The sequence below is a fragment of the Sinohyriopsis cumingii genome, chromosome 17, assembly GCF_028554795.1.
Source record: "Sinohyriopsis cumingii isolate HCF-2022 chromosome 17, ASM2855479v2, whole genome shotgun sequence".
Lineage (NCBI taxonomy): Eukaryota > Metazoa > Mollusca > Bivalvia > Unionida > Unionidae > Sinohyriopsis > Sinohyriopsis cumingii.
The window spans coordinates 31,083,726-31,099,110 of record NC_142977.1 but is presented as its reverse complement, the minus strand read 5'-3'; the positions used below and the strand labels follow the sequence as shown (position 1 = coordinate 31,099,110).

The 15,385-nt window shown below is 36.7% G+C and overlaps 1 protein-coding gene across 1 annotated transcript; it reads right to left on the bottom strand.

Annotated features, from left to right (window-relative positions):
- Positions 1-710: 710 nt before the first annotated feature.
- On the bottom strand, positions 711-1,946 carry LOC149778355 (galactoside alpha-(1,2)-fucosyltransferase 2-like). Its single transcript, XM_089938325.1, has one exon. It carries the CDS (start codon positions 1,944-1,946, stop codon positions 711-713), a length of 1,236 nt encoding a protein of 411 aa, XP_089794451.1.
- Positions 1,947-15,385: the final 13,439 nt, after the last annotated feature.

The following is a 15,385-nucleotide window of genomic DNA, read 5'->3' as shown; positions in this document are numbered from 1 at the left end:
TAACTGAGGGTTGAGTTATACGGAGCAGATTATACAAGTTAGTCCTCCTAGTGCACATAAAGCGCTATGATCTAATATTTACGTTTCAGACACCCTGCAAAAAAAACCATAAGATTTGTCCAGCAAAATCTACGTAATTTTGAAATGAGAATGACTGCATCAATATACTAAAAGACGAGAATCGATTGTTACACAATTCCAATTTTTATTTGTTTATAAAGTCTGCAATCCGACACATACTATGAACCATTGATGGTAATAACAAAGGAAGCACAGAAGAGACTTTTCGTCTTCATCGTCATAGATGTAAACTTATGGTGGTTGCTAGCAAACATTCGACACAGATAATAACCGACGGATTATTTTTAATCATGGTGAATTAGTTTTGTTTTATCATCTTCCCTGGGGAATAAAAAGTGTTGTTGTTGTTGTTGTTGTAGGGTTTAACGCCATTTTTCAGCACGCGATAGGCTATACATGGCGGCCAGTATTAATGGTGGAGGAAGAACCCAGGAAAACCCCGGAAAGAACCACCGACCCACGAGAAGCTACTGGCAAGCTTTCTCACATGTCCACATTAGCCGAATCCGAGACTCGAACCAACGCAGACAGAGGTGAGATGGCAGTGATCCGTAACGAAGAGCGCTTTAGACCACTCGGCCACTCGGGGCCCCATAAAAAGTGGAGAACATTATTATCTTAAATAGATTTCATTCCATTCCAATCCAAAGAGGAGGATAGTAGTCTTCGCGACGCATGCCTTTGTCAAGATCACTATTCGGTCTAGGGTATCCTCTAAAGTAAACTACATCTCCGCCTGCAAGCCATGCTCCCCACCAACCAAACGTTCCGGACGTAATGATCACGTGATCGCAAGAAGACAGCATAGCCATATCAATTCCTGGGTTATCAAAATTGCTAAAGGCAATGTCATTATTTCCTCTAATATTTTCCTTGCACCATGGTATTTCATCACTTGTGATAATAAAGAAAGTATCATTATATCTTTCTCTAAAGTAATTCATCGATTTATTTATGTATGTTAGTGGAGCGGTTGCATAACCCACCATTTCGTGTATCTGAATTGTCATATCTCCTCTACGTACATGAATACCAACAATCGTTCTATTTTTTAATCTGAATCTTTCCACAAACTGACTAGCCGGTTTATATATATTTGGTCTGAATTCAAATGACCTACGAATCAAATCTTCATTTTTGTGAAAATATTTCCAAGATTGATAATACCCTGAAAGAGTCCAGTTGATACTCGTATCTAGATGTTCGATATCCGTATCATATTTCCCGAACATTGTTTCATAAAATGTTTTCACATTTGTCAGTTTCATATGATCAGTTATGTTTAGACGAAAGTAGGAATTGATCAGCTCTTTAGAAGGAACAAAGGCTGTATAGTTTAACCGCTTTGCGCAGCTGAGCAATGCTGCTAACTGAAACATGTTGTTCCCAAGGCGACCCATCAACGAAATGGTGATTAAGTGGCTTTTATGAAAATCGCCTGTAATCAGCTTTCCGACTAAATTTTTTTCTTGATTTAATTCTAATTCATCGGTGCTTTTATATCGTATCCTTGGCGTATATCGTATCCTTCGCGTAGAATTTGGTCTCCATTTTGTCACACCGTGTTGTATATCTGCCGTTTTCCTTGATGTAAAAGCGTACGTGCTCAGCTGAATTGGCAGCCTGGATGTCCCAATCTCAATTCGACCGTTATCATGTGATGCTGTTTGTTCTTTCTTTGGCTTTGTGCTTTTAAGAGTCTTTGTCAGGTCTGATGACATTACTGACATGTGGTTGACCCCTACGTCATAAAGCAAAAATATTCCAAAGAGTATACTAAAAAGCAAAACCAGTTGTTTCTGAGTTTTGATCCAATGCATGAAAGCTATAGTGATGAAGGAATGCTGCTTGTAAATACCAACCATGACGTTTCTGAAACAGAGAGAGAGAGAGAACATGTAACAGAGACCTCCCAATGTCAGACATAATCCAAGCAAATGTATCATGCATATAAACGAAGAATGACTTCAATGAAACACACATTCAATCATATGAATTGCAAAGTCGTTAACCACACATTGTTTGGCTTGATTTATAGGAAACATGAGCGGCTTGTACCGAACTCTCTCAATGATTGTCACATTTATGACTATTCCATTAAAATTCATTTTGTACCTCCGATTCTGGCAGCTTATACTAGATACAGACGGTCCAGACTGAGGTGTGACATGGCCCTAGCGATTGATCATACGTTGCATGACCTTAGACGTGGATCAAAACTTGAAAAACCACAGATGCTAAGCTCGGAATATACATCCTCTCCAGATTACTGGCTAAACATATACAGCGTATGGTTGGCCAGGTGTATTCATTATCCATCAGAAATTACGTATTTAGTCAATATTGTCAAGTAAATACATCTAATGAACGGCTTAACTATTTACATAAAGTGTGTATCTAACATAGCATTTCTTCTGTTTGCATGTCATATTGGCATGGATGCCTGCGAACGAATCAAACATACCTGCATTACTCGCATGATCTAGTTATCTGAGTTGTTAGAATATTTAAATCATAGCGCTACAAGGAGGCAACTAGTGAAGTAAAACTTTGCTCCCTGACTCTCTGTTATATCTGCCGAATTCCAACGTGCTGCATATACATCCATGGTTTATGAGTGACATTGTGTCGAAGCCACAATTATGGAGACATCGGAGAGTAAGTATAGTCAGTTACTATTTATTTATGTAACTGGTTTGTTAATTACTCACTTATTACAGTTAACTCTACTTTATCCAGTCGACCGTATGAATACCTGGTTAAAGGGACTTTAAAACTCTGTATGTTTAATATATATAACTGTGTAATAGAGGTTACAGTTGAAACACGTTTGACTGCATTATTTCATGGATGATATGAAAACGTTTCCATGATATTTTTTCGCCAAGCAGATAGATATATAGATAGATAGATAAAAGATAGATAGATAGATAGATAATAGATAGATAGATAAATAGTGAGATAGACAGTGAGATCGATAGATAGTGAGATCGATAGATATATAGAGTACAAATAGCTTGAAAAAAGGGACGACTGATATTGCTTGTGAAGTTAGGATACAAAATTATAAAATGCAACATATTTACAAGATCCAATTGTTTATCTCAAACTATTTGCAAATCGTATTATCATACTATAACGCTTTTCAAGCTTTAAAGCTGTTGAATGCAGAACGAAGGAGATGATTATACTTGCATTTGGATTTAGAGATAAACCCTTCAAACAATCTGCTGACCATTTCCACTATCATTTCATAAAGGTTACAGTGAAATCCAAAATATAGTTGTATAAACTCTTATTGAACCCAATAAAAAGGTTATGTTTACGTGCTGCTAATTGCTCCACAAGACCTTTATAAACGTATTCAACGTTTTTAAACAATGACAACTCTTAGGATATGGACGAAGTTTAATATAATGCAGCTTTGTTTAGAAAGAATATTGGAAAGAGTCTGATGCTTAATGTTCCATTCCCTATGTAAAACGTGTGAATTATTTGTTAAGACCAGATCGAATGAACCCGCAAATTTAAAGCTGATATAAGAAATATAGGACATTTGTGACCTGCATTTCCGATGGATGCTTAGAATAATAGATGCGCTCTAATATCTGTATTCCTTACTAATATGTAATGTCAATATCCCAATTAGGATTCACCATGCTGTGGGAGCTTTTATTTAGAATGTGCTCTATATTCATACTTGCTAAGCCATGGTATGTGATATGAAACCAATTAATATGAACTACCAACCAATATTTCATTACAGGCTTTGGAAAATCATTAATTCCAAACGTGTTTAAATATCTTTCCAAGTGCACTGGATCCAGCTAGGGATCACGTGTGTCAGGGATTGAGGAAAATATAAGCTGCAACCATCCCATATTCAGAAAGAAGCCTTCTTTATCAAATCAGTGGAAAACGACACTTCCAGACACATCATCCATACTAACAGATCCTACAATTTGACAAAAGAAGAAACAGGTGCCCTGCATTCACTGAAAAGCAGAATAGACATCATAATGTAGATAACGGTTCAGCTATGGTCGTTATGAATAGGGAAGACTACATCAAAGAAGCAAGTAGACAACTAAGTGACGGTAGCTTCCACAAACACCTAGACCATGATCCAACACTGGAATATGCTAAAACTATAACAAAATAGACCAACAAACATATAACTACTTAAGCCCAGAAAACCCAATGGCAAATAGATTTTATCATCTTCCTAAAATCCACAAATAAGGATTACCGAACAGACCTAAATCTCTGGTAACGGACATCCCACAAAAAAGATATCAGAACAGTTTGATCATTTTATGAGACCACATGTCCAAAAATTACCATCATATCTTCAGGACATGGTAGATTACCTCAGGAAAAGCAAAGCAAGCGAACCCATTACTACCAGCTACATTGCTTGTTTCTTTAGACGTCACATCTTTGTATGTTAACATACCGCACAACGAAGAGATACATGCATGTAGAGAAGCATGGGAAACTAGAACTGTAGACAATCCATCCACACACTTCCTAGTCCAACTCCTGGAGCTTGTCCTAAAAACTCCAGAACTTTGAATTTCATTAATATAACTACCTCCAAATTAATGTAACGGCAATTGGTACGTAAATGGCACTTTCGTATGCTAATAATTTTATTTATGGAAATCTGGAAGGTCAACGTTTAGCATCGGTTGAACTTACACCATACCAGTGGGTATGCTTTATCGATGATATAGAAATGAAGTAGCAATATGGAAGAGAAAGTCGGGATGATTTCATATCAAAGGCATACAACTTCCATCCCTCAATAAAATATACGACAAAAGTCTGAAACTCAAACCACGTCTTCATAGACAAAACAACCAGACTGGTAGAAAACAAACTCCATACAGACATTAACTCGAAACCAACCGACAAACACCAGTATCTCCTCCCAAGCAGCTGTCATCCTAAACACTGCATTAGAAACATCTCATATAGCCAGGTACTGAGGATACGCAGAATTTGCTCCGACGATGAAACATTCCTAAAAAGGTCTGAAGAACTATCTAAATATTTAATTTACAGAGGCTACCACAAATACCTGATTACGGAGGCAACCCAAAGGGCTAAACAAACAAACCGCGATGACCTACTAAAATATGGAAAGAATGAAAAGGTTGATAGGATACCATTTATCCTGACATACCATCCAGACAACCCCAAAGTAGGAAAAAATCATCGGGAAACACTGACCCATCGTGGAATCGTCGGACGCACTAAAGTTAACCCTCCCTAACAGACCTGTAGTATCCTACCGGAGACCAAAATACCTCACGGGCATCCTAGTCGGGGCGAAGCTAATGCCATCCACTAGTAATCAAGACCACCCTAGTCAATGTGGTCCCTGTGGCGATAATAGGTGCAAAACCTGTCAACATATAATAGAGACCAAGACATTTTCTAGCACAGTGACTAGAGAAAATATAAACATACATGGTCCAAACAAAACGTGCAAAACAGAAATGTCATTTTTCTCATCACATGTAAGATCTTTAGCCTTCACAAAGTCGGTGAAACTGAAAAGCTGCACAGAAGGATCAATCTTCATAGATCTGATTAGATGAGAACGAAGTTGTACAGAAGCCCGGTCGCAGAACACGTCTCCTCCACTGACCATACTTTCGGTGATATAACACTTATTGCAATTTCTCACAACCCCAGCTTGAGATCCCAAACCAGGAAAAAACAGGAATCTTACTGGATACGCTGCCTTAGAACATTGGAAGCAAGCGGTTTAAACCAAGAAGACTAGAAAAGACAACCATGCACATATACAATTATCGTTTGCAGCCGATACGTGTTCTTTTAAATAATTATATAAATTTGCTTAATAGCCTATGACTACTATAACAATGAAATATTGGGGATATAATGTGCATATACATACATTTACATAAAATAACAGATGTCGTCATGGCTCATTAATTTCTAGGTCAATACAAATATTTTCCAGTATCAGCAACAAGCTGTAAGAAGCTAGTTGAAAATAATAAGGTTAACATATTTAATTCCTGATGAAACAACCTTGTAAAGTTTCGCAAACATAACCATTTTTCTGTTTTATTCCTTTGTCTTGTCTATGATTTGTGTTTGCTTTTGAAAGAGACTCATTAAAGAGTCTAAAGCGATCATGATAGTTAAATACTGGTTTCGCACTGTTCGTTGTCGGTTTATTACATTTATATAAATATATGATTGCATATAACACCCATTGAGTGGCATCATTTGTAGTGACGTGTGCTTAGTCGTGAGAGAATATAGGCTCGTGTGTGCAGGCATGGCGATGGGTGACATTTATCCGCGGACATGGGTCCATATAATACGAATTAAAAAATATATTCTTCTCCTGCGAAAAAAGAGATTATTCACTTCACTGGGACAAATTAACTATCTGAATGCAGAGTACACTTCATCCTTCAGAACGTTGTCATGCATGGTACAGATGTAGAAAGTTGCATAACAAGTTTCATAATATTGTAATAATGCAGTATGAAAAGTAAATTTCAAGTTTTAATAAGTGTAATGTTTTAAATATACATGAACAAATAGAGAATAATTATATGCTATAATTAGCAAGAATGTATTAAAATTCATTAGTGTGCTCCCTCATACGTTTGTTCAGCATCTTTGATTTCTTACTAGGATGCTTACATTGCCCCACTTCTTTTCTTTTTCGGTGTTAAAATCTGTCCAAAATAGTTTAGGTTTTATTAACAGTGTGGTAAACGTTAGAACATTATTAAATGCTTTTGTCATCTCATGCATATAAATTTTAAACTGTAACGTCATGTATTGACACGTGTGATGCTATATTTATAATGACCTTTGACGAAATGGATCATGTCTCACCTTTTTATGTTTCCCTGTTCGTTGGTGTGCTTGACAAAGTTTAATTTACTCTCATGAAAATTGGTATAGGGTGCCTCGCAGGGTGAATCCAATGAGTCCATCATTTATAAAATCAGATCAATGTGACTTATTGATTAGGATTTATACGAAAATGTGTTTGTTTGCCTGTGCAGGTATTCAACCTTTTCTATACATAAAAATATTTTGCATTCACTGATGAAAATTTGTATGTATGTAAGATATAGCGTAGTAGTGATATGTGAATATATAGCAATGACAATATGTCACCCTGGCAAAAGTTAGCCCGTGTAACTCACTAGATTTTAAGCTATCTGTTTGTTACAAGCTCAACATATTGGACAATAATTTACCTGTAATCACAAAGTAACATTTGCTTCCATATCAAGGATGGTATTTCTACCTAGCTAAATCTATGTCAATATTTACAATTTGCATGTTTTCGTAACGTTTGTCATTTGCTTATCTGTTTACTACGTCCACAACGTGTTGAACCCTATTGTACCTATACGCGTGAAAAATAATATGAGCACGCGTCTTAGGAAGAGTCATTTAACAAAAACAAAATATGTCATTCCGACTTCTTACGCAAAAATGGCATTTGCATTTTGTTTTCTATTTCAACTAACAAGTTATCACATGCTCTAATATCATGATCCAATTTCATTTAAGTTTGCTGCAATTTTTAATATATATATATATATATATATATATATATATATATATATATATATATATATATATATACATATATGAGTGTGTGTGTGTGTGTGTGTGTATGTTTGCGTATTTTATATTTTTTGTTTCATCCATTTTAATCGTATAAATTATACTCGCATCTATCTAGATTCGATAGCTCTGTTACGAACCCCCTAAATGGATCAGACTCGAAAACCAAGGGTCACGAGTAACGTAATGATTTAATTTGGCCAGGATTATCTATCTTGGTATGACTTTGGGAGTGACAGGTAACTACTGTTTCTTGGGTATGCTATGGCGACGTTTTGTGTTACGATTCCTTTAGACACCGTAAAATCTTTGCAGATACAGTAGTGACAATCTCCTGGTTGAACAGATTAGACATTTTAGATATAATGTGTTCCTATGAAATAAACGCAATCAAACCAAACATGGAAGGTTTACCTGCTTCAAAGAGTAAAGGCCCACCTGAATACGAGCTAATTATTTGATGCATTTCCATAAAGTAAGTAAACTGCTTAATGTCCAGAGTAGCATATGTGCACGAGGTTTCGAAGCAATTCATTTGTGTATGTCATGCGTATTTTTCAAAAATAGTCCACCCCAGATGTTCAAAATTTGCTTTTAAACTATGGATATTTAACCGCCATATGTTATATCATTTTCATAAAAATTCATAGTTTCCGGACTACAGCTCCTAAACCATGTAATTAGTAAGGGAGGGGGCATTACAGTGACAATGGAAAACCCAGTACATAATGCAAAAAATGAAAATAGGGACAATCGGAAATTTAACGTGTGGGTCACTTAACGAACAATCGGAATTTAATATGTGGGGGAAACTTGAGGATAATGGGAATTTAACATGGGAATGGCAGTTGCGGGACAATAGAAACTGAACAAGGATGACGGTATTGGATTATATAAACCATATAGTGCAAGGGTTTATAGATACAACTTGGTTTTAAAGGAACAAAGGAAACAAACAAACACATTTTTACAACACAAAGACAAGAAAAGATTGGTGATGAGTATATTTGTTCGGGACAACTGAGTGGCCCTGAAAGGGCTGTTGGGGTTTGTTAACTAAAGACTCTTACACACAGAACATCGCACTGGTCGCACTGGTCTTCTTCTAATCCTTAAACTTAGTCTGAGAGCGGGACATAATTCAAGTCTCCCGTGAAACAGCCTTGCCTTGCCACATACATCCTTCTCTTCCAAATAGCCGTATCCGTTATCATGGTGATAATCCATGATGAGTTCACATACATTTGGTAGTAGTCAGTGATGAACAGCATCCCAGATATTAGGGTAGACAACTCAGCCTTCGTGAACATCTTGTCATGAGAATAGGTGAAAAACATATGTACAGCTGGATCGATATGAAAAGAAACCAATAGAACTGCTGCAGCAATGGTGATTCATGATGAGGAATTAACACTGGGACCGAGATTTCCAGATGGCTGTTCTTTTTTACGGAATTCTGGGCAATTAAGGAAACCCTACATTGGAAACAAGCGAACAAACTACAAAGTATAATCATAACCAGTGACTCTCTAAGTGTGCTCAAATCACTTGGATCGAGTAATAACACGAGTGGGGAGAACTTTCAAAGGAAGTAAACTTAGGAAATTAGAGGACAACTATAGCACATTAGAGTTCGTGTGTGTACCTATTGCCTCCGGTAAACATACCAGGCAACAAAAAATCACATAAAGAAATCACCGAATTCCCCAAACTTGTCAACCACATTGACATGAAAGTATTCAACATAATAAAAACCTGAGCTGCGCTACTCATAGAAAGCATGGGAACTATCTCCTTAACACACAAGCAACAAGACGCAAGAAGACTCAAATGCCCCTTTTGACCGTCGCGTAAAATCCTGGAACATCTTTCATCGACGTCCCAGGTATCAGACGCAGAGAAGGAAATCTGAAACCAACTTGAAATTTTTAAAAGCACTTAGCTATTACACGGACTTGTTGAGGACAAATGTTACTAACAAAAACGGACTTTAGAATTGCATTATCTGCTACATCATAGAAATTGGTTTTAGGTACGTTATTACCCTATACGAATAACCAACGTACCTAACAACATTATTATCATCAAAATATCGTAGGCACATAATTAAACTAAATAGGTATATCCGTGGTGTGACCTTGACAGGGGTGGGGTAGCAACATTGGCTGTCAGGTTAGGAGGCTGGACATCGGGTCATTCAGGCCTGGTATCACATATGCGCGTAAGTGGACCGTGCGTCGGCTTTAAAAACATGCATCACCTATCCTACTTCGTGCCATAGGGTGGTTACATTTGGCTATGTGCAACACAATTCAGCAAAACGTCAACAACATTTCTGTTCAAACATGGTCTCATCAAAATACCATATACCATAAAAGTCTAGGCACCAAAAGCAAGTACCTAAGTTCTGAAAATCAAGTTTCCAACTTTTATCTCTTTGTTTTCACTTATCTCTCATTTAAGAAATGGCCAGGTAACCAAAATAAAACAAAGACGTTGTAAAGTAGGAATAGAAGATAAGCCACCAAATAGTAATTCAACAAGATGGAAAAATCCCTAGAAAATCAGGCTCAGCTGAACAGTGTAGAAACAAATAATAGGTTTGCAAGGGATTAGGTCCATAACTTAAGGAATTTTAAGGTGGTAAAGCCCAATACAATCAGGTCTAAAGCACAAGGCGGAACACTAATATAGAACGTAAATAACACACACATGGAGCCGACCGATCGGTATCAGCGATCAGTCGCTGACAACATATTAGCTAATATAAGGTGGTTAACTCCTACACCACTAGGCCCAGCTGCACGAGCAACAACATTGGAACCAATTAAAACTTAAAGTAAACAGGAAACATGGTTGCGATCTATAAGGTGTTAATAATGAAGGACTGATACAACTACGAAGAAACACTGTGATCCAAATTTATCGAATTCCGGCAAGCGGACACTTTTTAGTTTCTGCCTCGTAAAAGAAAATTTAGCCAAGGATGCTAGATATGGTAATTAGGAGGTGTACCGTGCACACTTTAACGTGTGATGAGGTTCGGATTCATCCTAACGTGATAAATTAATCAACCCACGTTGTGGGTATTAACTGTTCGAGCATCCCAAAGGGGCGCAATGCGATCTAAATCTGAGAAAAGAAAAAAGCAACATGGCTACCCATCGTCGATGTGTCGACATTTACAAGAATGAGATCCGTAAGTGCTTTGAAAAACGCATGATATTTGATGGTGGATGCGGAGTATGTGGTAGACAAGCTAGCGGTTTATTGGAGGTATCCAGTCACCCTGAGAAGCCAAGTGACAGCTCTAACAAGCAGCCAGGGAACTGGACAATGAGGTATACTTGAACAGAAAGTTAAGAAGATATGACGAGTGATGGCCTTTGAATATTATAGAGTGGGCAATATTGAAGGAGGCCATTGATTGCATGGTGAAAGTCAAGTATTTTAGAAGAGATATAGGCCTTACACCTAGCTAAGGAGTGTTCAGTGGGGATCAGTAGCTTAAACAAAGCTGAGAAGATGGGCCGAAATATCATGGAAGAGAAAGTGGACAAGATCAAAGCTATTTGTGTAAAGGAGAGGAAGGGGAAAAAAAATAAGAAGAAAAAAAGACTTTTAAAGGCTGAATGAAAATTGCTTGCAAGTCGAAAACCGGTTTAGAAGGATGGTGCATCCACATTGGATACCAGAGAAAGAAAATAAGAGAACGAATTTCCTCAGAATATTGAGAATGTGGTGTAAGAAATATAGGAAAGAGAATAAGAAGAACCCAACGGCCCTTTTCAGAGCCACTCCATTGCCTCAAAGATATATTCATTGACAACATTGTTTTTGACTCTATGTTGTATAAGTGTGTTTGCTTGTTTGTCGCCTTTGTTCCTTTAAAACCTTTTGTCTCTATAAACTCGTGTCCTTAAACTATTATGACGTCACCCTTGTTAAATTCCTATGTCCCTCTTTTGCCATTTCCATGTTAAATCTCCGTTGTCCCCCAAGCGCTCTCCACACGTTAAACTTGCCTTTATCCCTATTAAGTTTTTTTATACAATTTATATGGGGTTTCCCGTTCTCCCAGTAGTGCCACGCATTACTACTCGTGTATGTGTGCTTATTAGACAATATTCTGATATGCATATATACATATTAGGAGCAGCAACACAGCTGAGTAGACGGTGATGCATGTTGGGTAAAAAAGAAAATCTATATCATGTCTTGATATAAAACAAATTCATTTTCTAAACATCGTGCTCAAATATGACATTCTGCCAGGTGTAAAATTAGCTAGTTACACTGTAATTTCTGTATTATATTGTATATGATTTAAATTACGCATGTCATGAAAATAAAGAGTCAAACTTCTGTGTAAGACAACACATTCTTAACATGTGTTCTTTTAGGAATATATGTGTGTGACATGTACTAATATTTATTAGAAAAGCGTTACACAGCGAGGGGAGGCAGGCAGCCATGCAGACAGAATGTAAAACAAAACAGCTGGCCGAGGAAAGTTATGTGGATTCATATATATATATATATATATATATATATATATATATATATATATATATATATATATATATATATGCAATGTCCTGCAATTAAATAGATAACAGATTTGTAACATGAAGCAAATTGCTTGATTCCAGGGGCCAGTCTCAAAAGCACCAAATATAATTAGGTACAATTGTTCAAATCAAATAGCCGGATGAGGCTACTATTGTTTCCTTCAATATACATGTGATAAATTAAATGATGGATTGAGAAACCTTCTACCTAGAAAATAATGGTCTCCATACACAGTTCATGAATTCACTGAGAACAGTGCTCAGCATTCATTGAAAAGGTGGTCATCCGCCGTTGGCATGCAGCTTACAGAATTTCAACTGAGATCGAACAAATGACGGCTGTTATAAGCAGGTGATCACTATACAAGGTTTTCACTGCTTATTACCAAACTCCTTTTAAAGAACGATAGACGTTATATAACAACTGAATTCTATCGAGGTGAGTATGCTGCATAAGCATCTTGAAATGTAGAAATAACACCAATCCTAGCGAAACCACTTATAATGTTCGTTTTTCTTCCTAACTATCATTCCATTTTAGCGATATTTGGCTAACCACACATTTAGATAAACATCCAGGCCATATAAATCGTTCAATCTAAATATTTGAACTTACCAATTCGATGTCTCCGAAAATAGAGGTTTAGCTGCACAAATCAAAGTACGATATTTGATTGATAGTCGTTTTGTGTTGTGTCGTTGAATTCCTGGTCAATGGCACCAGCGAAAACCACCAAAATTGTTCCACCACAGAAATTTCTGATCTTATACATACCAGATAGTGAATTAATTCAATAATTTCTCACTACAACAATAGCATTACCTTTCAAGGAAATAATACAGTATTTTTCAGGTTCCACGTCATGTTTTCATTTCTGAATCGTTGACTGAGAAAAGCTATAAATCTCACCTGTAACTTGTAGAACAATGAAGTTAAATTTGTTTCCTATACTTTATGTGATAGCTATTCACGCTCGATTTTTTTTAACTCGTAAAAACAGTATAGGTGACTGATAAAACTACTACAATTAAAATAATGAAATAAACGGTAATGATACCAGAACTGCATGTACAGTAAATATAATTACGGCATAGATTTATAGGCTTTTCATAGACAAATCCCTGCGGCATTACGTTGTAGTAGAACTGAGCAATTGACGGTTGTAATTCTGTATTGAGTGGGGATTATAGCACCTAGGAACAGCTTTATCCGCGTCAGTCTAATCCAAGACCTGTATTCAGAACTATTACAATAGCATACCCCATAATCTCTCGTTACCCAATAGTAAATCTCCCCGTTTGTATGTATGTATGTATGTATGTGTGTGTGTGTGTGTGCGTGCGTGCGTGCGTGGATGGATGGATGGATGTATGTATGTATGTATATATGTGTGGGGGGTGCGTGCGTGCGTATGTATGTATGACTGACTGACTGCATGCATGGATGGATGTATGTATGTATATATGTTTGTATGTATGTGTGTGGGGGGTGAGTGCGTGCCTATGTATGTATGTATGTATGTATGATGCACCCACCACGATCTTTATTCATGCAATTTTTCTTATACACAAATTATTCTCATAATCATTATCCTTAACCGATATTTGCAAAGTAGATAACGATTGATGTTTCTCGTAGTATTAAAGAGGTCTGGAGCAAAAATCTTAAATAAAAACATTATTTTGTACTGAGTGGGGATTACAGCACCAAACGTAACTGCGACGACTTATACCCCTGGCTCAAGTTATACCTGTCATTATTACAGGATTCACTTATGCAATACTAATAGAATAACAGGATTATGGAACATTACACCCAGGCATCACAGAAGTAACCTTCACCTTAACACAACCAATTAGTAATATGTATTACAAACAACATAACTTTAGGTTCAACGTATATAATTATATTTATCGTATTTTGAATATTGATCTGTCCGAGACTTCTCCGGTGGCCAAGTAGTTAGAGCGTCCGCTCTAGAAATTACTGAATAACCCGGAGAAGTTTTAGCAAAAACGTCGTGTTTTTATCATTCCCTCTTCATTAATCTCTTACCATCTGATAATCCCATCAAACTAGCAAATGCCGTTACAATTTTGATATGCTTAGTTAAGTATTGAATATAATTAACCAAGCTATTTTCTTGGCCAAATGAAGCTAGTTATCTTTCAGTTTATGTGAAGGCAAACGTTTTAAATTTTATTTTGATCACAAGCTAAATTTTAATGTCGTTTGTGGTCCTTACGATAAATGGCAAACAACGTCGGCTTATTTATATGCCAAACCATTGATTAGTTATGAGGGTATGTAATTAGTTATGACATATATATTATCAGATTTATGTAGCCATTAAACTTGGATGTTCTGTAAGGTAGATGCTGTTTAACCTCGTCTTTGGTAAACACTGACGATCTGTTTTTTGTTTCTTGTTTGTTGTTCTTGTTTTGTTAAAAACATAAATCGTCTTGGAACTTAATAAAAAAAAATTTCTTTCAATTTAATCAGTAGTAGCAGCAGGTACGATGAACAGACCAAGTTTGGAGCAAGTGTTCCTTGAAGAAGAAAAAAACACTTCATACTAAAAATTAAATCTCCAAGGTCAATAACGCCAAACCAAACCCTCTAACCGACCGACATTTTCTCTAATTGGGTTAGTTCATTTTGTTCCTTTTTCTTTGTTGCTCATGTTTTAAAATTTGTATGTATGTTCGTTTACCCACCCAGACTCTCATTATGGGTAGCGCCTTCCCTGCTGATGTAGTATGTGAGTAATCAAATCATTTAATATTATAAAATAATAATGTGTAATTGTATGCCAACTATGGAATCTGACACAGCTAGATTAGCTCGAGAAGGATTAGAGACAATTAATAAATATCTTCCAGGCCGTGATTCTGTCAAGCAAACATTACAAGCTCGCCAGGAGTCCCAGGTGGATTTTGCGGACGGAACAGAACAATTATTTAAAATAATTGTTGAACCAACAAAGAACATTGTTACAGCAACTGAGGCGACTCAAAAAGCACTTGATGCATTTCATGTTGATATTGATGGCTGTCTTCTAACAGCTCTCCAACCCCACCCCCAGCAACCT